This window comes from Aptenodytes patagonicus, chromosome 9, assembly GCF_965638725.1.
Source record: "Aptenodytes patagonicus chromosome 9, bAptPat1.pri.cur, whole genome shotgun sequence".
NCBI lineage: Eukaryota > Metazoa > Chordata > Aves > Sphenisciformes > Spheniscidae > Aptenodytes > Aptenodytes patagonicus.
The window spans coordinates 1,954,863-1,982,190 of NC_134957.1; the positions used below are offsets into that span (position 1 = coordinate 1,954,863).

General features: G+C 44.1%; 1 protein-coding gene across 4 annotated transcripts in view; it reads right to left on the reverse strand.

The window, feature by feature from the left end:
- Window positions 1-312: 312 nt before the first annotated feature.
- The window catches only part of MBNL3 (muscleblind like splicing regulator 3), a 97,222-nt gene continuing 70,206 nt past the window's right edge, over window positions 313-27,328 (reverse strand). For 2 of the 4 annotated variants that reach the window (XM_076346907.1, XM_076346908.1), the window contains exons 4-10: window positions 26,410-26,610; window positions 24,736-24,972; window positions 16,745-16,895; window positions 14,403-14,438; window positions 12,212-12,306; window positions 10,695-10,768; window positions 313-8,039 (exon numbers count right to left, since the gene is read on the reverse strand). In XM_076346907.1, coding sequence (XP_076203022.1) covers window positions 10,712-10,768; window positions 12,212-12,306; window positions 14,403-14,438; window positions 16,745-16,895; window positions 24,736-24,972; window positions 26,410-26,610 — 777 coding nt within the window. In that variant the 3' untranslated portion in view covers window positions 313-8,039; window positions 10,695-10,711. The remainder of the gene's footprint in view (window positions 8,040-10,694; window positions 10,769-12,211; window positions 12,307-14,402; window positions 14,439-16,744; window positions 16,896-24,735; window positions 24,973-26,409; window positions 26,611-27,328) is intronic. The other 2 variants (XM_076346909.1, XR_012996061.1) reach the window with 2 other exon arrangements.

Here is a 27,328-nt window from a genome sequence, read left to right on the forward strand (position 1 = left end):
CTGGGGAATCCAGGCCGCTGCCAAAAGGAGCTTACTGTTGTATTATTGCACTGGGACGTTCAAAACGGTATCTGACACAAATGCTGAAAAAGAAAAATTAATACACACATCACTGTGCTACAAAAGCTGCAGGCCTTTGAACGATAGTCAATTTATTCTTCATGGGTATCTTCAAACGCACAGCTCTGATCTCCTCTCTAATCACATCACAGATAGGGTCAGAAAGGAAGCATGGAAAAATACAAACCAAGCATACCACATCACATGTGTCTCAGAAGGTCTAAGGCACAAGAGAAACCAATAGGCAGCATCTGGAAAGTTTTACTTTTTATTTTTCTAAAATACAAATGTCTTTCTTGTGTTAGTAACTTCAATATGATAGGCCGAATGCATCCGATAAAAAGGAGGCACTGGCTACAGAATTCAAAATACTGAAGGTATTTTCTGGAAAGAAATTTATTCTGTTGTTCTACACTTTAGATATAACATTGAATCAAATTCACTTGTTATTATTTTTACATCAGAACCTTTAAAGTTTGGGACTAATAAACTGGAACTTGAAAAGTTTTTAAAGTAAACTCCTATTAATGTGTAGATATGGATCCATAAAAAACATAACCAAGAATTTTATACACTTTATTAAAAGATCAAAAAATAAACAATAACAATATAGAAGTAACATACTAAAATGAGTAGCATTATGCACATTTCTAAAGCACGTACAAGCACTACAGCAATATAACGTGGCAAAAAGAAAAATAAATTCGAAGCGTACACCCTGTTGGTAGCAGTTGAGGGAATGAACTATCGTGTTATGGAACTGAAATATTGCATTAGCCTACGCCTGTCCGGATCCGATGATATTTTAATTTCTTACAATTCCACAGGGCTAACTGTAATCGTTTGTATATATTTTCTAAACTATACCATTAAACTGATATCTAATGTTTCCCTTACTTTGTTTTACCAGAAATGCCTATGAAAAGAAGAATGTGCTTCAAAGATCTACTTTACACAGTACAGTATAAATGTTTTTATATATTTAAATTAAAAATTTACAATTTAGGAGAACATTCTCTCTTTGATTTTAGTGATTGCCTAAAATACAATTCTCTATTATAAAAAAAAAAAGTGATCAGTTGTCAGGTGGTATAATAAAGAGCGTGGGGAGTCTCGGTTCGTTTTCATGATTTAAAATAAAAATATAGTTAAAACAAAGCTAATTGAAAAGGAAAAAAAATAATCCCATAATCCAATCTAAGAATGGTCTTATCATCCCCTCATCTGCTAGGATACAAAAGCCATGGCAACAAAATCATTTGGCTTCCACCACTATCAAATAGCATCTGTGTACAGTAATAAAGAACTGGAACCTTGTAATTCGGCGTCAGGTAATTCTCGCTGTTGTGTGTTTGGAAAAATAACTTCATTTTATTTAATAGTTGTGTTATTTTTGCAAGTTTAAATATCTCATTTGAGAGGCATATAGAGTTATTTTTGATGATAGAGTATGTCAGTAAAGATCACTAGCAAAGATTTTAGCAGTGTTGTCATGATCATGCTCATACCCCAATGGAAGAAGTTTGACCAGCTACGATTCATTTCACATAGTGCAAAATATTTTTCTCTCGCAATCCTTGAAATGAGAAAGAGCTCGATTACAAAAATTGATTACAGCAAAGGGAAGCCTTAATAGCGTGGTGGCTAGAATCAGCTGATTATTTTGTATTAAAATCTAGGTTATTTTAACACCCATGGAGAGAGGCAACATCTGATTTTTTCCCCCTGCTTTAAAGATGCTGGCACTGCACGACACTACAGCTCCGATTCAGCAAACCACCCGCTTGAACAAACCCTGTGGTGCAATGCGGGCTGGCTGGGCACTCACTGCCATCGCGAGGAGTCGGAAACCTCCGAGGTGCCAGCAGCGGTGGCCAAAGAGCAGGTCTTGCACTCGGCAGTGACACCACAGCCCCCAACCCCGGAATGGGCAGGAAAGGGAGACGGCAACATCGAGTGCCACAACCCACCGGTTCTGCTCTGGGGTGCTCGACTCATCGCTTGAGTTGGGACCAGCCTCACGGCAAAACCAGCGACCTTTCTGAAGCAAATCTAGGGCTTGGGTTTTGCAAAAAAAAATACTTGTTCTCATGAAAAATAAATGGGTCAACACAGGTGCTTCAGCTTCTCCAGAATCCCCCCGGTACTGCAGAGCTCTGGCAGCACCACCAACACAGTGGAAAGGGAACCGAGAGGCTGCTCAGCAGGCTGGGGGACCACGGCTGTGCTCTTCTTCGGTGGCAACTCAATGGGGCTTGTTAACCCCAGCCAGAAGCACCAAGCTGGCCACGCTGCCACGACCAGCCCCACCTCCCTGCCCCAACACCCGTCCAGCAGCACAGCAGGCAGCGCTGCCACGTAGCTCTCTCAAATGAACACCACGGCTGTCGTACAGCAGAGGAAACTGGCCCAAGACAATCCAAAACCACCCCTGTCCTTCCACTGCTCATCAGTCCCTTCCATTTTGTTACCTTGCCCCAAAACGGTAAAAAAAAAAAAAAAAAAAAAAAAAAAATCAGCAAGTCGCAACATTTCAAATTCCCTCTGGGATTTAAAACACTCGCTGCAATGACAGTCACCTCTTAACAGATAAACACTTCCAGCTAGAAATAGGATTAGGTGCTAGGAAAAATGTGTGTATGCCGCCACGGACCTATCAGTCCTAATAGGATTCACCGAGAACACAACCTATCAGAAACATGACCTAGGGTGTGTTTGAAAATGTAGGCCGATTAAAAAAGAAAAAAAGTAATTCAAATCTTTGCTAGTGACCTTACTAATTAATTAAGCACTGTTTCCCATTTCTCTGTGCTGCAGGTTGGAGCTGACCTGTTATCAGTCTGCTGTATAATAAGCTATGGCAAACTACAAAGCTTTTACAACAGCAAAGCAACATCATGCTTTCAGATAAGTTTTATAGCAAAAAACTCCTCCTTTTCAAAGCCTTAGTAATACCTATCTCTTTTACAAACTTTTCCTGTATTATTACAGACTTTTTATATTCAAAATAAGTTCCAAGGATTTCTTTCGTGGACTATGTACATAAGTGCAAAAAAGGTGTGTCTCACACATTCGTACACTAACTGAATCAGTTTAACTGCAGCATATTTGTATCTTCAACACTGTTACGGGGTCATTCCACAATATTTTTTTTTCTTATGTACAGTTTTTGCTAATATAAATTAGTATTAAAATAGTTATATGCTTAATTATTTAGCCCTGATCGTAACGTAATCGCGTGAGTGCTCAATTTCTGGAGAAAAGAAAATTGCAGGCAGAGCTACAGTACTGAAACGGATTAATTCTGGATTCCCACCGTGTGAATGAACGTGAAATGAAAGCAAGACCGGTCACTACGTCGTAAATACAGGCTGTCGTGTTTTCGAAGTGAAAATACTGTGGAATAACCCTTGCCACACAACAATTTCTACAAGCTATAAAACCTGACTCTAAATCCATGTGTTGTAAACTTCTTGACTGAAAAAGTGACCTTAAAGACACAAATTCAGCGTTCACATGGGACTTTGGGATTTTAAAAATATTCAATCATATCTTTATCTGACAGTATCGAACTGTACCTTTAACAAGCTCATACTGTTACACATCACTTTAAATTTACATGTGAAAATTTCACAAATAATGTATACAAAGGTAGCCATGTTGTAGTTTTGTTGCCATAGCAACAACAACTTAATATAATTAGTTAACAATGAATCTATCATTGTAGGAGTTACATACAAAGTTAATTTTGTTCTTAAACTGTAAACTATACAAACTAGTTATGGACTGTATTCTATACCTTACCATGCTTCAGTGTTGGTTTAGAATATAACTAAATGGGCTGAATACATGTATTAAAAATTTTAAACTTTCTCTAACTCTCCTTCAAAATCAAATTCATTAGTTACTAAAGATATCAAAAAAAGCAATAATGAAAACCTTAAAAACTAATGGTAGAGAAATGAAAATACATGACATGAATTAATGCGTTGTAGCCTAGTAACAATGCGTTGTAGCTCTATTTACATTTGGATTAGGCTATCAACTATTTTTTTTTTTTAAAGTTATTACAGTCTTTAACATACAGTATATACTCTAAGGCCTTCAACAGGCACGTGGTAAAATCAGGTCAGTATCAAACTAAATCCATTCAACAGGAATGGGAAATTAGATTTTCCTCATAAATTTCACCTTTTTCAATTTTCATGTCTGTGAAATGTACAAGGGATAAACAAAACGAGGACTCCAGTTTCTCAATCATTGTGTACCCGCGTGTCCTAGAGCTACTCTACCGCGCCAGCCAGCAGCCCGCGAGGTGGAGAAGACGTCTCGCCAGGCACACGCGTCTCCTCCTCTGGCCAGCTGCACCCACAAGACACATACCCATCTCCATCGCCGCCTCGACGGTGGTGGCCCAGCTCCGGCGGGACGTCCGCCGCCACCGGCACACCGGGAGGACCCCACCATGGGAACCCGGCGCGCCGGTGCGGCTGCGGCTGGCGGCCAGCCCGACAGTGCCGCCGTTCAGGAACACTCCGAGCCTGGTGCGAGACGGCAAGGATGGATGGCAGAGAGACAAAGCGCTTCGGAGTGCTCGGGAAGGGGGCCGGCGCGGGCTGGCCAGGGAGGTAACGGTTTACTAGAACATCGCGATGCAAAAATACACAGTCAAAAATCATCAGCTAGAAATTTCCAACTAAAAAACATGGCTGATTGTGAAATCATGTTCCAAATTACTAAAAACACTGTATTTAACAAAAATAATCTTAATAGTTTTATGAATCCATTTTATTTTAAATCCCTCTTTTATTGTCTGCTTATGTTACAGTTTAGTAGTAGTACTTTTTATTGAAACTACTAACAACCTTTTTTCGTGAAAATGATCAATCTCAGCTTTCATTTTCCCTCTGCATGACCCGTTTTATCCAAGTTTCAGCATTTCTTGCATATTGTTTGCATAAGGCTGAGAGAAATGGACAAAGAGAAATAACTTTGGATAAATAAAAAATATAGGTTCATGGAAAGTGGGAAGCTTATAAAAATGTCACTAAAATTATATCGATTTAAACAAACTTACATACATCTCTTGTCAAATAAAGGATGATATTCATGCTTTTATGACATTTGTTTAGAGTCACTAACTAGCTCGGTGACTTTGTAATAGTCTATTTAGGAAATTTATAGTCTGGCGACTGTTTTTTTTTTCTTTTCTTTCTTGAACAAAGAAAATTAGAGCAAGTCATTGCACAACTAGTTTAAATAGTGCTACCTCAAAATGGCATTTTTGCCGAGATTGTTTTGAATTTGGTGAAGTTTAGTGCTTCAAGCTTTTCTTTCCTTAAACTCATTTACAAATTAACTCTAAATTTGCCAGCAATATAAAAACTGTTGTGGCACCTAATATAACTACCCTGAACATCCCTCATTGGACCTCTTTAATAAAAAATAATCCTTAAACTTTTTTTTTTCAGTGCTTTAAATGTGACATGAAAACAGCTGTATTCTAGGTTTACATTCTATGCACATCTATGCCAGATGTTTAAGTCGATAAATAAAATAGGAGGTTACATCAAAGTGTCAAGATATACAAAAATCCATTTAGCACTGAAAAAATTCCAACCTCCTTGAACTCATAAAGCCATACAAGCTTGAATGCATCCTTTCTGGCTTAAGAAGATCAGCTCTGTTCTTTGTTGAGGCACTGGCACAGGTTGTGCAAAACCCATTTTTGATACACAAATAATTTCAAACAGGAAGTACTCAAATCCACTTTTTCCACTAACAATGTTATGGTTTTGGGAAACAGAAACTCAGTGGTGAAAAGAACAGGTATGCGGTCGCCAATATAAATGAGTCGCTGATTTCAGGCAATGCTGCTGCTTGTGAACACTGATGGCTGGGGAACATCTATGGACACAAGCGACTGTCAAAACACGGGGTTCATAAAGGAGGGGAGGGGGGATGTTTTCTTCCCTTTCTCAGGGTTTGGTTCAAAGCCTGCTGAATGAATGGAGAGATTCCTTCTGGCTCAAGGCCTTTTTGAGCTGGGCCCTTCAAAGGTTCTTGCTATGAATGATTCTCCACGGGCAGATGGTCAGAGCCTGCTCTGGGACGTACCGGCTGTGCCCTAGATGCCCCTCCATCACTTCTGGTCCATAGAGATACACATCTAGCAAACTATCTGTGCTCACACTGGAGGAGAGGGGGCAAGGAAAGTCTCTTACCAAGGCCAAGGTACTTGGAAAAGAAAACAAAACATGGTTGTCAGAATTTGGCACCCTACAGGACCACTGTGAGCTCGGGGTGGCCAGTGCTCCAGACACTGGGAGCTGGCCTCTTGCTTCGTTTCAATAATGATTCTCTTTCTCCTTGTATGGAGTTCGTGGATTTACAGCAGCAAATCCATCTCTTCCATAATGCCAATGATACTGTAGAGCTATGACAGGGATGAATTTGACTGTATCCTCAACCAAAATGCATTCTGCAGCCAGATTGTTCATTAACGCAGTGTAACGACAGGCTGGGCTGTCCAGGGTGCACAGGCTGGAAATCATTTTATTCGTGCGTATGAAAAGGAGGTATTGAGAACTAGCCCTTGTTGTGCGGCAAACATTGCTCTTGATCAAGTAGAAGGTGCCAAAATAAATCCACTGACCTACAGGAGCTCCATTAAGATGAATGTTTATCTACGGTAGAAAGCTTATGCTGAGCTTTTTCCTGCTTTGTTACTGCTGTGTTTGCTTTAAAGGGCCAGAGATGATGGGGAAAAAAATAATCCACTTATGGAAAATGGTGATTAAATAATTGGTGCGTGCTGACAAAATTTCAAGAAGAGCCACGTAAGATTTCAGGCCGAAATGTTTCAGCGTGCTTAGTGGAGACAAGCCCCCGGGCACAGTATTACCCAGCTTGGGCTAAGTCATGGCTATGGGCCCACTCCAGCTAACGGTTAGCATTTACTCCTCTCCAACGCAGTGAGTCTTTGCCCAACTGAAGCTGTCTCACTTCACCACCTTTTTTTTTTTTGTTTTGACTGCACCATGAGAACAGCAAGAGAGATTGTGCGCCGTTTGCAGCTGAGAATGCACTTCAATGGACAACAGAACTGCAGAAATCCCTTGATGCTTACCATCGTCTGAGCAAATCGTTCCTGTCCCCCTACTGAGCCTGGGCTTTTGTGGGTTTTTTCCCAAAAGTTTCCAGAATCAGCTCATTGTATTGAAAGAAATACCCTGAACTGGACTAAAATGACAGCTGTCCTTTCATATCACTTGTACTAAGAATTTGGAGACTCTATCTGAAGGCAAATTTTAAAAGATAAAAGGAGCATTTAACACAAGCAATTTTAGCTGACATTAACAGCAAAATCCAGCAAAGGGCAGAACATTCCTGTGTCGTGTTTTTCAAGCACATAATTCCTGTTTCCCACAATAACATTTTTAGTAAAAAACGAACAAAAACCCATAAAACCTACAGTATATGAAAACTTAAGACATAACAATAATGAAAAAATGGTATTGAGTATAGTTGATAATGATGTACACTTTAAAACAAATCAATAGACTAAGATGTAAACAAAACAGTAAGATAACACTTTAAAAACGAGACAAACATTTATCCATCGATAGTATACAGTAAACCAACAGTCCGCTGTGCAGATGCACTTATCAGGATGGTAGTCATAAAATGATTAAGTGTGTTAAAGTAATGTGTTATAAAAGTCTATTATAATTTTCTACTTGTATATCTCATATAACAGAGCGCTGTTTGTTAATTGTTTCTATAGTGCTTTTTTTTTTTTTTTTGACATTCCCATTGATCAGTTTTTGGTTAACATGTAGGCTGCAACAGGCTTACTGTAGAGGTGGTAGAGAACGATAGAGGGAAGAGGGGATATATACAGAAAGGCCATGCGCAGCTTCCCACCAAGAAGTCCTGGTGCTCCATAATTTTACTGTTCAGAATTTCAACATGGTCTGCTGCAGGGGAAAGAAAAAACAACAACAAAGAAAGAGTGAGAAGTTAGAGAGAGATACATCTATATTTTAATAAAAGTCACTCTAATAAGATACATTTACATCCTCACCGCACTGCCCAAGAGGTTGCCATTAGTATGTTGCAGAGAGAAAACATTTTATTCCCTTAATTTTCTGACCTAGGGTGAAATTGCTAATAACACACTTGGCATCCTCTTTAATCTGCACTTACGGCTTTCCATTTCCAGTGCGCTTCACACACACTGACAAGACAACTAGTGAAAGAGGGAGGTGGGCGAATAATAGTCTTATTTTTTGACAGGATGGCAGGTAGAAAGTGACTAAGGAGAGGGCCAAAGGAATCCCTGACCCCTGCTAGCTCCCTGTTTCCTTCGGAGAGCGCCACAGATAGTCACATTAAAATCTGATCCTAAGGGGCCACGAGCCAAAGGCGAATCGGGCCCAGAGCCAAAACACAGACACAGAAACCCTGTGCTCAGGGGACCCTCTTCTGGGAGCAAATCGCCTCTCTTCGGATGTACTCGTGAAAATCCTCCCCTGAAGGACCCAACACTTGTCTCCTGCAGAGCTAGGCTAGCCAGACTGGCTACCAGGACCTTGTCACCCATGGAGGAAAAGAAAAACGTCTGCCAGAGCAGCAAGTGTTTCAGTTATCCAACTCCCACTCAGAGCAGCTTTGGGAATTGCCCCTCAGCACTGCAGAGTGCCAACCAAGGTCCTTGTCTGGCAAAACATTTGAGCACATGCAATTTCACATGCTTGGGTGGTAGCATGAAACGATGTGTCCCCGAGAGATTTGCTCACCTTTAGTTTATGCACAGACACGGAGGTTAACAACCCAGGAATGGGATCAAAACATGCATGCTGCTGCATGCAAATGGCCGCTGGTGGGTCTGTGAGCACTGGGGATGCTGGGGGACATAGCCCTTTTCTACCAGCCTCCGAAGGTGGTTTATGTCCCGCAGCTGCGAGGTGTTAAGAGGAGAAGTGCTTCTGGCAGAGCGGTGGCTCACGCATGTGCTCACACTGCCCTCGTGAAGAACAGGCGACTTGTCTGACCCAGACCCTCTCCATGCCCAGTAGCCTGATCCCCAAGAAATCCCATCAAATTCAATATGTTGACCCTACTTCTTTCAAGCAAAGGTTTTTCATGGTCCTTAACAGCACGGACGATGCTTTGTTCGACAGACTGTGCCGTGCTCCCTACTTACTAAAGAAATATATCCCACGGAATGTCCTCGCCTAGTCTGAAATCACTAACTATTGACAGTGTGAGTTTAAGCGCACACACACACGCAAAAGTGAAAAGGATTCACAAAAAAGAAGTTTCCTGAAATAAATGCTGAAAACAATCTCAAAGAGTTCAAGAATGAGGCTCTTCCAATGCAAATGATCTCCTTCCACTGGAACACGCTGTTTTGCATGTGTTATGGAAATGGGCTAACATGTCAGGTGTCACGTCTGTCTCTGTCTTTTGTTTGGAAGAGCAGTACACTGTCTAATGTAGCACATTTTCACTAACAGGGATAGCTTGGTGTTCACCCCTACATGAACAGGAGTCCATGGCCACAGTTAGTGGGTCATTTATATTTACAGTACTTTAATAAAGTCAGCAGAGATAAGGGCCACCACCAAGATGAGTAACTTCTGTCGATTGCTAAAGATATAATTAGAGAATTGCTTGCCAAATTAATTTCCAGCATTTAAGCACTTGCCTGTAATACGTGACCTAAGGAAGAAACAGGTTGCATATCTGTGTATACTAAATGGCCTGCATTGGGAAAATCTGGTGACCTCTTGTTGAATTGGCTGAACTGCTCTTTACTCTCTTGGGGTAAAAAAATACAGTGATGAACTGAAACCCTCAAGGGATTTTCTCTCATGAACATCAGCTAACACTCACAAAGAAAAGCAATGGAAAAATGACACTGCTGCTACAGCTGTGAAATAATACTCTGTAAGTCAAAAAAAAGGACAAACTCCTCCATCATTCCCACTCAGAGAAACCTAGCAGCCTAGAGAAGCCCAGGATCTGCAGGTAGGGTGAAGGATATGTTGCTTGTGGCATTCATCCTGGTCTTAAACACATACAAGGGCCTCTGAAGAAACCCACCAGGAGCCAGGCCCCCACTGCAGCTGAACAGCAGATCTCTGCTCAGACCAAGCCAGCCTTGCAGATGCACAGCAGCTGATGATGACCCAATCCTGCTTACCCCAGGAAAGGAAATATGCCACTAACAGCAAAAGAGAAGTTACACCTTTTCAGCTGACTCATTACCAGAGCAGTCTTTGCCATCAATAGCGCAAATCCCTGAGGCATCTGCAGGCAGCTGGGAGCCGTGCAGAGCAAGAGTAACCTGTAAACACAGCCGTCAGACTCAGGGGGATGCAAGAAGGGAGGCTGCGAACACGGTAAAACAGGTATTTGAGACACAAGGAAACACAGCTTGTTATAAACCACAGGGCTGGTCCGTATCTGTGCTGCAGCTGCTGAATTTCTGTTGAGTTGGCAGAGCGTGAAGTCACTGGGGTCCCGCAGGCTTGGCCCCTCTGCCCGAGTCAGCCCCCCTTTTGGGGGATGCAGTGCCCTTGTACAAAGCAATCCACCATAAAGAGAAATACTGAAAAGGAACTTACTGTTCTATCGAGAACTTCTACATCTGTGAAACAAACATGCTGCTACTCAGTTCATCTACTGATAACTGGGATATCTACAGCAAAAAAAACAAAGAACACAACACATTAAAACATTGTCTTGAGATCAGGCTGCTCATTCTGTCTTCAGTATCAGGTTAGTAAGTACATCAGTGTCTTATAGAACAGGATCCATTCCCCATATGTCTTTATTTTGCCACACATTAAGTACAACGTAGCTGCATCACTACTGATGCCTCGTGGAGTATGTGGTGATTGTACTGGGATTTTAACTCCATAGACTACAAGTAAGACAAGAAATGCCCTAAAACTATCTGGCTGAAACAGGACTCATACAGCCACAGAGCAACGCTGCACAGGAATTTCTGCTTTCTTCTCATGACCAATACAAGTATGAGTAAGACCTGCTCTACCTGAAAATAACAACAAAGCCCAGAAAAAGACTAGCAATCCCTACTGCGAGCAGTAAAACACTGCCTAGGACTTATGCAGGCAATACTTCTACTGAAAGCCTCGTGACCTCGCACTAGCAAAAGACTAGAGGATGCCCCCTGAGATATTACTGACATTTGGCATGGCTAACAGCCTCCTACAGAACAAAGTGACACCCCGTTTTCTTTGCAATAGCTCTAAACCTGAGAGCATGACAAATAAAAATACTAAAATTAGTATTGGGGGGGGAAAAAAAAAGTTTGAAATGTCTCTGGTCTAACTGGGAAAAGTTGTGGCACACCAAATTATCAGGAAGCATCACTAGGACAGGTTGTGCATATACAGTTCAGGACTGGTGCGGAAGCAGCCATCACAACTCAGTATCTTCAGAGGAAAGTTTTGGAGAGAATTATGGCTCGGCAGACATGCATGAAATCCTGTACACTTATGGCAGTGCTACAATGGCACATACTGCACATCCAGAGTCATTTCTGTAGGGATGGGTGATGTTACTGGTGTGAATAAGCTTCAGACTTCATAGCCTCTCCCCTGATTTTTTGGGTTTTGGTTGGTTTGGGGTTTTCTTTGGTTGTTTTTAGAGTCCAATCTTGCAGTGGGGGGAGGCCGCTTTGTTTTCTCACTTCCACTTTCCAGCCAGGAGAGGACATGCCAAAATACCACAGGGAAGGATGCTCGGGGTGGTATTTCTGCTTGAGACTGAAAGCAGAAGTGCTGCAGGTCTTGCGCGACAGCATGGTCAGGAGTTTTACAGCCCAGTTTTTCAGGACCCGGGGGGGGTGCTGTTTTTGGAGAAGCGCCTGCACCCCTGCCAATCGCCCATCCCTACACTCCGGCCGGGCTTGCCGTCCATCCCGCACATGGCAGGACCGGCCGGTGCCCCCTCACCAATCCCCAGACACATACACACACACACACGCTGCCTCTGCGCGCCCGAGCCTGCGCTGAGCCGAGTGGGTCGGGAAGGCGCTCGGCCCCGCGCAGGATCCGGCCCTCGCCCAGTCCTCGAGATCTGAACACGTGAAAGAAAGCCATTGAAAGGGCCAAACCTGATTGGCGGTAGCTGTTGCAGCGAAGGGGACGCTGGTGGCAGGAGTTGTTGCTGCAGACACAGTGGTGGGCGTAGCACCGTGCATCATGGGCACTTTCGGAAGGGAACCATGGAAGCGACATACGGGAGGGTGGAGCGTATATATATTTTTTTTGTTTGTTTTTTATGTAACCATGGCAACATGTGGTGGATTTGGGGGCGTGGCAGGAATCACAGCAACAAGCCATGTGACATCGTCATGAAGGACACATCGGGGCGCAGCATGCAATCACAGTGCAAAGCAAGACAGCGTTGGGAAAAAAAATAAACAAGAGAGAAGGGGAAAAGCCAATTACAATTATAATTAAGGAAAAAACCAAAACATTCTCAACACTTAGTACATTTATAAGCAGAACAATGATGTATTAGACTCCGAGGGCCAAATTTCCAAAGGGGGGAGAGGGCGGGTGTGCTAGCAAAAGCCCACGTCAGCTCGCTCCTGTGGGGAGTTAGACACAGCCAGTGCACGTTCCTTTGGGTGGGGACATTTTGGCAAGCGCACCCTCCCGCCCACCTGGGAAAGCTTGTCCCCTTCCCTCCCCGCCCCATCCCCGCCAGCAACCAGAGGTACATGATGCACTTTGCAGCGGCTGCCGCAGCCCTTTCACCGGGTTTTCTTGCCTCTCTCTAGCGGGGACGATGTTTCGGCATGGGACAGAGCTGGAGGCACGGCAAATGAGCAGCTGGCAGCCCGAGCTCTCTCTGTACAAATTCAGCGTGCTTCCTTTCCACCCTAATGCTAGAGGATTTGGCAAAACTCCCCTCTTGTGGGGTGGGGGGGGGTGGAGAGCGGAGGGGGCTGAGAGGGAAAAAATACACAAATGCATCTGAACAGCTACAATTTGCAGAAAGAGCATCTGAAAGGACAACTCAGCAGCAGGGAGCTTGGCAGTCTCCTGAAGCTGCGCGTGCCGCAGAGCACAGTGCTGGAGGGGATGCTCCGGGGCACACCCAGGCATCCCCCAAACCCAGGGGGGCGTTTGTGGGGCTGGGGAGCCTGTGGGAAGGCCCGGCCATCCCCGCAAACATGTGGCGGGGAAGCAGACTTGCCTTCCCCTCCACCCCAGCAGACACGGCCGGCCCTGGTGGGGAGTGTGCGTGCTTGCAGGCTGGGCACGCTCCAGCCACGGAACATTGGAGCATGTGGGTTGGGGTTTCCTACAGGCAGAGGTGTGTTTGAAGGGCTCAGCTCCCCGTCATGCAAGCGGTGTGTCCTCCCTGCGCTATAGGGATGGGGAGGTTTGAGAGCAGAGTGCTTAGCCATTCCTGCCAAAGCTTTCAGACCTACTCCCTGAAAGCCCTGCACCCTCCCCAGGGCTCCTGCCTCTCTCCCTCTGGCTGAAGCAGGCACACACCTGGATGCTAGTAGTCTTGTATAACCTTGGCTGGAGGATGAAAGCTCAGCTTTCACCCACCGTGCTGTGTACCTGTCTACCCAGCAGCTGTAGACAGAGGGAAAGGTCCCTCAAAGACCTGCACAGGTTCCCCGTAAGACCCAGATGCTGAGCCTGAACATACTGGATCCCTGCAGCAGCAACGAGCATGTACTCAGCCCTGCCGCCTCACTGCATCCCATATGCACCATCAGCAGTACCTCCCTACAGTCCCTTGTACCTGCACAGCTGACACTTCACTAAAGAGATGAATCTTTAGCCAGTCCACGGTCTAAGCCCTGCTTCTCTTGCTGTACAAGCAGCGCCCTGCTCTGGCAGAGGGGCTGATGCCAGATGTGTTCCTCCTTAGCGCCTTTATTAAACCAGTCTCCTAAAATGTCCTCAGAAGGACAACCGAAAATCCAAACTCTAATCCACCTGATGCCTGATACAAAAAAAATAAACCAACAGGATCCTCCCATTGCTATTTCCTTTTGTTAGATGACTTAAATGGGTTGTAAAGACATATAAGTGACAAATTTTTGTCTCTGCAGTGGAACTAAATAGGGGTGGGAACACATCATCTTGTGTTCTCTTATTAGTCACACGAAACAGTGCACTGCACAGAAATTAAAAGGGATACAACCATTTAAGCCTCAAAGAAGACAGCGGATAGACAGTCACACCACTCAGCCACCCAGGTTCTCACTGATGCATACTAACTTGCTGTCTCTTTCAGATTAGGAAAAGTTGAGAAGTTTGTGTAGAAAAACCTACCAACGCTTGCAGTGGGTGTCATGCACAGAACTGACCCTGCACACCATGCATTGAAGCGTGGAAAGATGAACAGAAGGGATATTTCATTAGTGAAGCTTCAGTGTTAGAAATCACTTTAACTAAAAAGCAGGTATTCTCTTTGCAGCATTCAGTATTTAAGCACATGCAAACAGATTCTGCATATTCGTACATAAATAGTTTAAACTCAGTTTTAAGAGATCATAGCAAACCAAATTAATTCTTGAATTCTTGGGTAGTAGAGAATATATTTCTTCTCCCACCCTGGTATTAAATTATATGATCTATCCTAGAAATCAGGGTTGTTTGGGGGTTTTTTTGGTATCAGGTGTGTTGATTTCTTTCTGATCATGTCAGCAGAAAACAAATTGCCCTTAGAGGAATGTCACACTCATGTTAAAACCGATTTTCCAAAAGCAATTTACTCCTGCAAACAGGAACCGGGATTCAAAGTCTCTAGTTTAAGCTGAAAGAGGCAGTTTTTTTCTGGACTTGAAACAATTGTAGTGATGATGCCATTTTCAATAGACACCCTGACTTTCCCCCCCATGGCAACCCATGATGTTGATCTCTCAATAACTGAACAGGAGAAACTAAGAAAAGCAACAGCTCGCTTCCCCTCCCCATGGTGTGAGCTGCTACGTGCCACTTCCCTGCTTCGCTTTCCAGAGCGCTGCAAAGGCTGAGACCAGATCTGCAGACTGATGCATAAGGGAAAATGGGGATGCGTAACGTAAATTCATCAGAGATCCGTCCTCTGGCTGGAAATTTGCTGCTCTGCCCAGCATTAATGTCCTCAGACAAGAGCAGGTGCCAGCAAATAGACCTGTTACGCATCAGCCCTGTGCGTAATTTCATTGCCATGAGACAGGGCACAACAGCACAGTGAAAGTGGTGGGTAAAAGCTAATTTATGGTGCTTGCATCAGAAATGCATGTCCTTATGTCAACTTTGGCAACTGCGACCTTGAGGAAGAGGAGCGTGTAGCCAGCTGGGGGACTTGGCATTCTCAAAGGTGTCAGTGTTTCTTGAAGAAGTATTTCACTTGGCACCTAACAGTTGTGGTAAGGTCAGCTCAGCCCATCCCCTCCAAGAGCACTTTGCAGAGCACAAGGGGGGAGGCTACTACTGGAGTCCCTCCCTCCGTCTCTCCATACAAGACTCTACTTCCCTGGAAGACATCTTGGCAGCTGCTGAGTTCTGAGTGTCTCCAAGTGCTCTCATAACAGAAAGGCCACGCGAGCACAGGGTTTAGGTCCCAGCTCTCTGGACCCACACTCACACCTGAGACAGTTTGGTCTCAGTATAGGACTGTCTCTAAAGCTTTTCCCCTGACCCCAAGGAACGGTAAGGCCAAGGTCCAGGTCCGCTGCGTGTTCACCTCGAGGGGCCAGCACAGAGAAACACTTTGTGTATTTTTGTAAATATCATCTGGCAAGTGAATACAGCATTAAACATTAAAAACATCGGGCCTTCGTTTTGTTATGATGCTCTGCAATGATAATAATGATACTAAAAAATGAGCTATCAACCCTGGAATATTCCTAATTCAGCCACTTATAATACTTACTACTCTAAGCAGGTTTTGTTTTTCATTTGGCTGCAGTGAATAGAGGTTAATTGGCTGGTCAGCAGTTGCATCTGCCACATCAATATTTTGAGTCCTATATGAATTACTGAACTGCATCTTTCAATTTTACTCTGAGACCTTAAAGGTACAATAAAAGTTGGGAGTTAAATTGCTTTTAAAAAGCTTAGGCTATCATACTGGTCAAAAGACAAGCAAGAGGGAATATATGCCTTTAAAGAGGATTATGTAATTTGTATTTACTAAAAACGAGCCATTCCCTCTATAAACATCATGGCTGCTGGAATATGTAGGTCACTGAGATAGAAGCTCAGAAAGATACCTGCAGCCTCAAGTGAGCAGGCACAGAGGTCCACAAGACATTTTAACATGAGTCCGTAGAGTGCTACGCAAGAGTCAAAGAATTAATTTGGGATTAACCAGTTGAACCATAAGGAGGAGAAACAGAAAGTACGAATTCAAGAAACATGCAGACATTTTTCTTAGTTGGACTGCTTAAAAAACCCCAAAACCAAACAAAAAAGGCTAAGAAGGAATCTTTACAAGTGAAAAGCTCTGAATTGCAGTAGGTGAAGGAAAAAGAAGTCAAACAACAAACATTAACTTTTCATCCATTTTTAACAGGAGACTACACACTGATATGCTTTTGCTAAGGACTATTACAAATCTCATTAGCTCAATGCCTAGGTCATTAAAAAGACAACTACAATGCTGGGGAAAGCAAGGAGACACTTACCTGTAGGGATGAATGTAGGCTGTTGCAACTGCATGTTGGCTAGAGCCTGTTGGTAGTGGAAAACGCTTGGGTTAAAGACTGTGGTGGCACCATTGTTTTTTTCAAGTGCTGGCCTCTTTGGTAAAGGTTGAAGTGCACCAGGCGGCAGGGCCTGTGGATAAGGGAGTCATTAAAGACAAGTGGAGTAAAGAAAGGGGCCCAGATGTAGATCAAGCATGCAATAAATAATAGGGGGTCTTGGCTGCAAATCACCTGCAACTGTATCAACTTGGAGAGACAGGAAAGAGAAGAGCAGCTAAATCACAGTAGAAGTAGTAGGTGAAACCACAACTTCACTAGGTAAGCAGTTAGTAAATGTACCAGGGGCAGAGTCCAGAAGGAGGAGGGATGCTAAGGGAGCTTTTCAGCAGGGCTGACTTGGGCACACAGGAAAAAAAAGCAAGAGAAGAAGGAAGGGGAGAGGTGATCACCTGGACAGGATACTACGAAGAGCAGTTGCAGGCAACAAGCATTTAAAAAAAAAATACCAGGTAAGAGAAATATAGTAGATGACTATCTAAAACCAAGAAGATTAGCATAAACAACAAATGCCATGGAAAAAAAGGGATGCTTGTCTTCGCCTGTTTCAATACCTGCCTACGTGTATGTGCGCACGTGTGGAAACGTGCACGCTTGTGTGCAGCCGACCCATGTGTCCAGGTGATAAAGCTGTAGCTGTTGCCAATTACACGCATAAAGTTACATTCATAGTAAAATGCATTTCCACTTGTTAGTAGAGAGGCTGAGCAACCTGGTCAAGAACAGGCCCGATTCTTCACCACTTGCAGCAGTGGCACAGCTCACCACCAGCAGATTTGGACTTGCTCCCAATTTCTAAAAGGTGGCCTCCAACAGTTAAATACTGCTCACTCGTTATTAACAATGGAAAAAGCCATTGACAAATCCAGTGTTCGAACAAGATTTGGGTGGGCCTTGCTATCAGGCAAATCCTCTCTTTTTGTTCTATCACACCACCAGGCTTCTTCCAGCCTGTCAAACCTGTTTCATGATCAGACTTGGTAAAAAGCATTAACCCAACTCAGGAACTTTTCTCAGTGTTACTCATCATTCACCCAAGCATGTCTCAACATCAAAGTAGTATGTCAGGTTCTTAGGAGACAGGAATGTTTCTAATGATTTACAGCTTTTCATTGTACCCAAGTAGAAACCACATTTTTCTCTCCACATTGTGATAGAAAAGGGTCCTTTTTAATTACGCCCTGCAGTCCTTTTGCACATAACGCTCCCATTGACGTCAATGAGATTTACGCACGTGGAAGTCATGCAGAATCGGGTCATTTCTGCCTAGTTGTGTTATTCTATATCATGTAGCAAAGCAATGGCTGAAAAATAGGGTTATTACTCTTCTCTTTTTTTAATAGGTGGCAGTGAAGGGTAGGTAATGGAGGAGGTTTAGCTAATGAAGGATTAAGGCTACAAACACACAGTACTTGGAAGAAAGGACACAAGTAAAGAGATTTTAAAGCATTATGAAGATCAACACACAACCGAATATAAGTGAAAGCTTGCAACAGTTTGTCACCATCTAGAAACAGCTTTCACTTTAAATTTAATTTGCTATAGGAGACTGCTCATCTGAGAAATGTTAAGCAAGATACTTCCAGGCAAAACATTACTCCATCCTATCTCTATTCACATGGTGGCTTTTGGGTGGTTTTAATACTAAAAAAAGAAAATTAGAAGAAGAAATTGCATTTGCAAAACTGCCCTCAGACATGCACACATCCTCTGCTAATGCTAGCAGGCATCCAGTGCCAGCATTAGGACTCAATCTTTCCAGATCTCTTCTGGCTAGTACCAAAAAACAGCAGTCGAACATGGGACAACATTCTCAGACACAGACACCAAAATCTTTCGCTTAAGATCTGTATTTTAGGATGAGATCTTTTAGGTAAAGATCTAAGTGTTTCCATTTCTAGGGAAGCCCTCATTGATATCTATGTTAAATCTGACTGTATCTACATCTCGCCTATTTAATGATGGCTACATGAATGTTCCCCCAGGCACGGGACAGATTTGCAGCTTGTAGAGACTGGAGTAGCTCCACTTACATCAGAGGTGTTTTACAGATTTACAGTAACTGAAGAACTTGCTGCTTAAATTCATGCTCCCTACTGTGCATGATTGCAAAACATTCTTTTTCAGATGCTTCCAAAATCTGCCTCAGAAAAAAAATTATTAATTATAGCAAAGCAACTGTGCCAGGCACATAATGGACTTTTGACTCCTTGCTTCTTGGCCAAAGGCTGTCACCACCCCAAAATGCCCATTATTCCATAATGGCAGTGCCAAAAGCAGAACAGCTGAAGGCTTTGAGACCTCGCCGTGATGTCCTGTCTCTTTACAGGACAATTCCTGAGCCCAGTGTTGCAGTCAGAGGGAGCATACAAACACCAATAGGCCATAGGTATGTCAAGGCACAATGGTCTACCCCATCGTCTCTCTAACATCACCCTTCCTCGTACCCTGCTACAGCCCCTTGGGAGCAAGGGAAAGGAGCTATGGGCAGTCCCACTACTGCTCCCTGAACAGCAGCTGGGTGGAGAAACACAAATAAATGCAACATTTCCAGAGTATTCTAAAGAAACAAGCACACTGCAGCAGCTGTTGTGCAACCTAAAGGCCAGCTCTGCCTTCCTGTGGGCACAGGAGCCAGGAGTCCGTCTTGGTCTGCTTCTGGTTTGACACAGCCTTGTGGATCACCTCTCCCATCCCAGCAGCTGGGGGAGCATCCATACAGGAGCATGCCCTGAAGATGTGCTCCTCCTGTTGCCAACCTGTCTAATTTCAGATATCAAGGGGCAAGAGGGCCCAGGGGGACAGAAGAATCTGGCTTCACCACTTCTTCAGCCCTTGCATTGAGGTAAGAGCCCCAAGTCAGGAGCACACTCACTGAAAGGTCTATCTACAAATGCCTGGGAGAGGTGTCTAAAATTGCACGTGATGAAGTTGGGCCAACAGGACTCCTGCATCTGGAGGGATCTGGCAGGGACACTGGAGCAAACAAGTGTGTCTCATTTGAAATGGGCCAGCATTTCTGTAACGGTCTCAGGACCTGCAGGAATTGTAACAGCTCACAGGGAGACATTTCTGTCTTGCACCATGTCCTTGTTCTGAAGGAATCCCCCAAGTGTGTCCTGCAGCACCTACAAAAGGCAACGGGAGACTCCTCGCCACATTCTGACATTACTGAATTCTGTAGCAAGTGCCTCCCCGCTGCAGGACAGGAGCTAGTCTAAATCCTTGTAGCAAAGAACTTACTTGGTGAGTTTACCTCATCCTGCTGCTTGCAGTTTCTGTCTGGACAAGCTCTGACCATCACAGACGTAGCAGTAACCTTTGACAGTAATCTTTTCCGACTTTCTTTTTTGCCCGTGTGTTTGTGTGCGCACATGGGTATGCAACCTATGCAACATGATCAGACCATCTGCACTGGTGAAAGGGTTAATTCACTTTAGTATCCATGTGAGAGCCTGCACTGATCCCAATAAACAATTCCCACTACAAAAATGCCAGGCACCCTCCCATTTTTGGGCTGGGAAAGCCACATTTCTGCTGGAACAGAAGCATCTGAACAGAGAGGTTTGTGCCACTTCTCTGCATGGCATGGAAAGCAATCTTTCAGCATGACTGACAGATAAAAACGCACTGCATGCCAAAGCCAAAATTTCCCACATGCTGGTTAACAACCCTCTCTTGTTATTTTTTGCAAGACAAGAACTGGATTAAATCTTTGCAACAAACAGTTTAATTGCACCTCAAAGTTCCCCTCAGATCGCTATCTCCTGGGAGCAGATCACACTTTCACCCCTCTGCACTTAGCAAAGAGGGGCTGGGTCTGCACCTGGCTCACTGCTTCAGTCTAAGGCATGACAAATACAAAATGATCTGAGAGAGGGCAGCGGTAGCGCCCATTCCCTGGCAAGCAGCAGAAGCAATCTGAGCAGTTTCCTCTGAAGATTATACACGCTTTTATCACCACTGTGAATCCTGCTCTGGTGCAGCCTTCCCAAAGGGTTCCGAGGAGGTGACATATTCCAGCAACACAGTTGCAAACCTTCAGATGTTTCAGAGCAGGAAGACTATTAAAAGTAACTTATCTAATGGGGTTTTGTTCAGTAGGGTAGGTCCGGAGGGTAGGGGAGTTAAAGGGCCTTCCCATCCTCTGCCAGACCACGTCCCCTCAGAGAGGGCAGTGAGGCACTGCGCAGGTCACTGCCTACACTGGCTTTGGGGATGCGGCTGTGGCAGCCACGAGTGTCAGGGAGAGGCTGTCATGTCATTTACAGCGTAATTCCATGACTGCTGGCAGAAGCTGGTCCCTAGGCAAGCTTTCCTACTGCTGCTGTCTAAAGCTCCAACAGGGAAGCCTCTTGACTACTTAAAAAACCCAAAACCAAGGTTTCAGAGGGGAAGGGGAGCAGATCAGCTTCTGCTTCCCAGCTCCGGGAATGGGGAGCAACACTTGAAGGCTTCAGGGCTCCCGAGTCCACTCTTCCTACTCCCCCCTATAGCTGGGCAACAGGAGCCATTTTTCTGTAGGATGTATGGGATCCCTCATTATTTGGGGTGAACGGGAAAGAGTTGTCTTCTATGGAGCCAGGACTGACAGCAGACTGGGAGGATGGCTTTTGCCTCACTATGAGTGTCATGAAGACAGGTAAAACATGTTTGAGACTCAGAAAATAATCAAAGGTAGCTTATATGAAGATGGCTTGCAGACAGAAGCCTGGGGAGCAGACCCTGTGCCTGAAGCAAAAAGCACGCACAGCGAGGTGCCTTTGCTGACACACTGTCCCACTGTGGTATGGGGGGAGGAACCAGAGACAGCGCCAGCTGCAGTGGCAGTCATCTTCCCAGCTTACTGAACACGCGACCAAAGTCCTGCACTGCACCCGCTTCAGCTCCCAGCACAGATCTCTATGGGTGCTGCTTAGCTCTCTCCCTCTGCTTCTCTTAATGTCAGGAACCGCCAGGACTGGAGAGGTCCTAAATCTGTGCTGTGCCCATTGCACAGAACACCATTTTGCAGGGCAGTACCAGCATGACACTGCCAGGCACGGCTGTGCTGTTGGGCATACCACAAAAAGTTGCTGGATCTGTCCTGCACCACCCAGTCCTCTGGCATATCCAACACACTGCAGACCTAATGAGTTCAATTCTCACCGAAACATCATGTCTCACGACTCCAAAGCTGCTGCTGTTTGGAAAAACACCTCAAAACCCAGCACTGCCTCCCCACAAGATTATTCACTGCCTCCAAAACGCATCCGGGTTTCAGGAGGCAAAGCTCAGATGGTTAATGGATGGTGTGCAGGGTGCAGAATTGGCATGTCTGAATGGACACTGCAACATTTCTGGCCGGGATGGGCAGTCTCCCCAGGCACTAACACAACAGACCAAGTGCGGAAGGCTTTCATGCAGACTAAGATGGTTACATGCAAAGCGAGAAGGTGAAAGGTCCAAGTACCAGGTCAAAGGTTGCCTCGAGCGGTCGCTTCAGTGATCTGACAGCTGGCTGAGTCTTAATTAGCAGGCAGCGAGCACATGATGGCAATGGGCCGGGGAGGGGGATCAAGCACAGTGACAAAAACAGCAAGCAGAGGCGTGTCAAAAGAGCAACATTTGGGGGAAGCGAAGAGAAGAGAAAAAAAAAAAAAAAAAAAAAAAAAGAATGCATTATACAATATATTAAAAAGACGAGGCATGCACAACATGGGGCGGCTGAGTAATTACCTGGCCTAGCGGCTAGTCAGCTATTTTGCCTCAGTAAATTTTCAAAGTAAAGAAATATCATCATGGGACATATGCTCTAGAGCATCTTCACTGCGGCTGGCACAGCAGATGAGGAGCGCTTGGGGATTACCACCTGCAGGTGGACTTGCGCTGGGCTTTAGCCCTAATTCTGCAGCTACACGCCATGCGGAGGTCAGCAGGAGCGCTCGTGGCAAGGGAAGGACCACCGGTAAAGAAGGGAGGTTCAAGCACATGCTTAAGTGCCATCCTGAACTGGGGACTGAGCCTGACCCAGTTCATCTGACTGTGCTGCACAGGCTTCAGCCAAGCAGGAGTGAGTAAAGCTACTACTTGTGCATGTCAAGTAACTGCAAGATTGGGTGCCTCAGAAATACCTTCTGAATTTAGATTTCAAGTCATTCCAAATCTATTTTAGAAGGTACACCCATTGGTCTAGCATATGTTTTTTGATCCAAGAAAACTGGGCACCATTCTTCCCTTTATTAAAGTCTTATTCCTCAACAGGTATAGTAAATGCATCAAACCTTGAAAAGTCAATGAATAATGTAAGCTGTTTTGGTAGCAGGGGTGATGCAACAAGCCATCAATAAATATTTTAAAGGTTCTAGTTAACAGCATACAAGTAAGGTTAATTACATTTTTAAGAGAAGCCAGCAGCATGAATAAAACATGCACTGGCTTTGGTTAAGTAGCAGTGTCCTAGATAATTAGTGAAAAAGTAAAGATTCAATTGTAAAAAACCAAAGAGTTTCATTTCAGAAGGTTCTTTTTCAACAGACCTGGGCTGTTGTTTCAACAATAATAAAAATAGTAAGAAATCTAATAAACAAACTGTGCAGGACAACTAAATACTGCAGTATAAACTGGTTCTTCAAATTACCTTTCAGGTAATACTGATGCTACAAGGAGGGCAGTTGTTTAATTTCTAGAATCTTCTTGTTTTTGCATTACATTTCACCAGGAATAAAAAACAAACTCTTTTACTGTCTTTAAAAAAAAGATATTTATAAAAATTTTAGTAGTCTTACTTGTAAATCAAAAAGGAGACAAGAACCTTTTTAATATTAGTTATACCAAAAAAAAAAAAAAAAAAAATCACAGAATGGATGATGTTGGGAGGGACCTCTGGAAATCATCTAGTCCAACACCTTGCTCAAAGCAGGGTCAACGAGAGCAGCTTGCTCAGGATTGTGTCCAGGCAGGTTCCGAACATCTCCAAGGATGGAGGAACCCGTTGCAGTGTTTGACCACCCTCATGGTAAAGAAGTTTTTTCTTATGTTTAAATGGAATTTCCTCTATTTCATTTTATGCCCCATTGCCTCTTGTCTTTCACTGGGCACCATAGGGAAGAGTCTGCCTCCATCTTCTTTACTTCCCCAGCAGGAATTTATACACATGGGTAAGATCCCTGAGCCTCTTCTTCCCTCCCCAGGTTGAACAGCTCCAGCTCTCTCATCTCTGGAATAAACAGGTGCCATTAAATTGAATTCAACAGACTGGCAAACATTTACTCCAGCTAGGAATTTGAACTGGTAAGTCTTCCTTGGCTCTTTTTTAAATTGTAGGTAGTAGAAATCACAATTCAAATTAAAATGCAGGTGGGACCATCTCTACCAGGTCCTAAGTTATCAAACAGATCAGGAGTCACCTTTGGACTGAGTCTTGTCATTTCACTAAACCTTAGCAAAGGTATCAGGCACAAGGCTGCTCAGTTTGCTATGCTTCAACAACTGATACCTTGTCTGTGTCTGCTTTGAAGTCAGTGGAAATTTTGCTACTGACCTCAACAGGCCAGGATCTCCCTGCAAAGGATGTATTACGGGATGGGCATTCTTTGCTTTCACTGTGTACTGAGGAAGCTAAACTGACACCTATGACTTAGCCACGGAAGGTGTTTGCTGCTGTATTTGCATTCATGTCACCTCATGAAGTCACAACAGAAAATCACAGGGTTCGCCACCCTGTCCTTAACTGGTGAGATGTACCACGCCACTCAGGTCTTCATGCTGTGGTGAGCACATAGAAAGGATGAAGAGATGGGATTCATATTGCACATGCTCTCAGCTCTCTAGTCAGCCATTTACAAAGCACTCTACTTTTCCACAAACGACACGTATGACACAAATGAAATCTCTTAGCAATGGAAATACAGCTTGAGAAGAGCTCTACTTACCATTGCAGCTGCAGCTGTCTGGTTCACCTGGTGTTGAGCTGCCTTGATTTTGGCTTGCAGGTGTGCAGGGGGATGAAAGTACTTGCATTTCTCCCTAGAGCATCGACCTTTGATGTAATCCATGCAAACTGTAACAGTATTTTCATTTGTGTCTATCATTGCAATATCTATAGGGTGAGCATAGCGGCAATCATTCTCACCACGTGTGCAATTTCCTCGCTGAAACTCTCGACAAACCTTAAAAGAAAGTCACATTGTTGAGCAGGACATCAAGTTACTCTTCATTCAGTATTTTGAACGCAGAATATCAGTTCAGTTGGCCACATTAAACTATGTGTGTATTCTAAATCCATGCTCATCTTGGGTAGCACATATACCAACAGTCACAAAGACAAGTGGTGCGACTCACAACTAGTTCAGGGTATGAAAAAACCCCACAACGTTACCAAATGCAAGTGAAGTACAGAATTTGTGCAGAATGGAAAGTGACCCCAGGAAGTCAATGTCATTTTGCCAAAACTTTTGGAGCTCAAGATTCCTCCCCTGCCTCTAAAGCTTAAATGTTAAAAACTGCCATTTGTATCTCAGCTGGATTATCTATTTGTTATGGAGCACACTCTTGGATAGGACATTTAATTCTAAATGTTGCATGCTGCTGTTATTTGCAACAAGTACCTTTTCTTAAATATGAGGAGCCTCTTTCACATAGTCTCACTGCCCTCCACAACAAAACTCCGACCCTGGGGTTACATGACAGTGTGTTTGATTACACTGTAATGTGTTCTTAAGGTGTTACCAAAACTGCTAGCTTTACAAAGATCTTGCAGATCCTCGTAAGTTATGAGCACATCAAAGGCAGAGAAAAAGGTTTCACAAAACGGATCTGCAAGGTTTCCTTGTCTGAGGAACTAAGAGAAATTGTTGAGGACTATAGCTGGTGGTGTAGATCACGTACCAGCGCACTATCAGACTGAGTGTGGGGAAAGGTGAGAGGTCATGCGAGAATGGAAGCAATCAGCAAGGCAATATAAAGTACATAACACAAAACAATGCGTTTTGAAATTACACCCTTCTCCACTACCTTCCTGTGTTACAATTTACACCTGCAGGGGCCTCTGAATTCAGGTCCTCAGCCCTCATCTCCTGCAGAGCCTCTGCTTAGGGTTTGAAAGACATTTAAAACTCCTCCAACGCTAAGTCACAGCGTGCCCAGCCAACTGGGGGGGGAGGAGATGTTTTTCCAATGCCCCGTACCCAGCATTCCCAACAGTGTAATGCTTAAAGCTTTCTGTAAAAACTCAATAAGCCCACCTCAAGACAAGGGAAGTGTCTGTTACTTCCAAAACATCTCCCACTCAACTAAATTAAATGGCAGACCATCCACTTGCATTTTTTAAGCGTGACAGATCACACACACAGAACAACAATCCCAGCCCTGCTCGAACACCCACTGAAATCAGAAGAGTGACTGCTCCCAAATTTCCAGTGACTTCCAAGGATTTGGGATCAGGCCCCACGTGAGAGTCTGCTCAAGCAAACAGCAGCCCTGTGTTAGGAAAGCTGCAGGTTAAACTCTGCACTGTGCTACATCAGGTCATTCTAGCAGAGAGCAACAGCTGGGCCCACATGCCCTGTTCATTCCCGTCAGCAGTATCGTATCAGATGTCCAAATACCTCCAGTTTATCCGTACGCATCAGTTTCTGCCCAGCAGAGCCTCCTGGTACTGTAACAGTAGGATTTCCAGAAACCAGGACAGGAGTATTTGGTAAAAGCTCTGCAGGAACCAAGCCCATCCCAGGAGAAACATGACTCAGGTAGGGACTAAAAGCCATCGTGGGGCTTGTTGCAAGCGATGGAGTCACAGGAAACGTTGTCTGTATATAGAAAGAGGAAAAACAAAGTATTAGTTAAAAAGCTCTGTCATGGATTACCCATCAAAGCCTTGCAGCACTTCAATCCTTTTAGACAATTTGATTAGCAACATCAAAATGCTGTGCTTTCCAATCTATTCATTTATCGCCATTTTCTTGCGATCCATTCGCTTCTCCTGACTCACAGATTTGTGACTCATCCTGAACACAAGGCATCTTTATTTGCCAGATCAAAGCATATTGATGATCTTTATAGTTTAATGACACAATTAAGGATTTCATGCCAGCAATTAGGGCAGGCCCAAATTAAACAGACTTTCATTCCCAAATAAATGTCTCAGCTTCTGTATGTCTACACCGCAATGCTGTACAGAGACCTCAAGGTAAGCTGCAGCTTCAGGACCTGGAAGCACGTAACTCCATTAGCTACGTGGTTGAATTCACTATCAGCCTGCACTGAGCTCCACGTTATCGTGGCTAGTGTGGCTCAGCTAGACAAATGGGATCATTTAGAGTCAGGCGAGGCATCTCTACTACAGTATGCTTGGAGGTCTAGCATTCTGCACACCTGGGGTTTGTTTCAGACTGCCAACAGTCTTCAGGCAAAAGCAATTTTGCAGGAGTATCCCGAGCCTACGCTCCACGTGAATGGCAGCAAGAAGACACCAAACTCACTAGTTTTACAACGTGCCAGACCTCATGGCTTTGCCAAGAGCAGGTG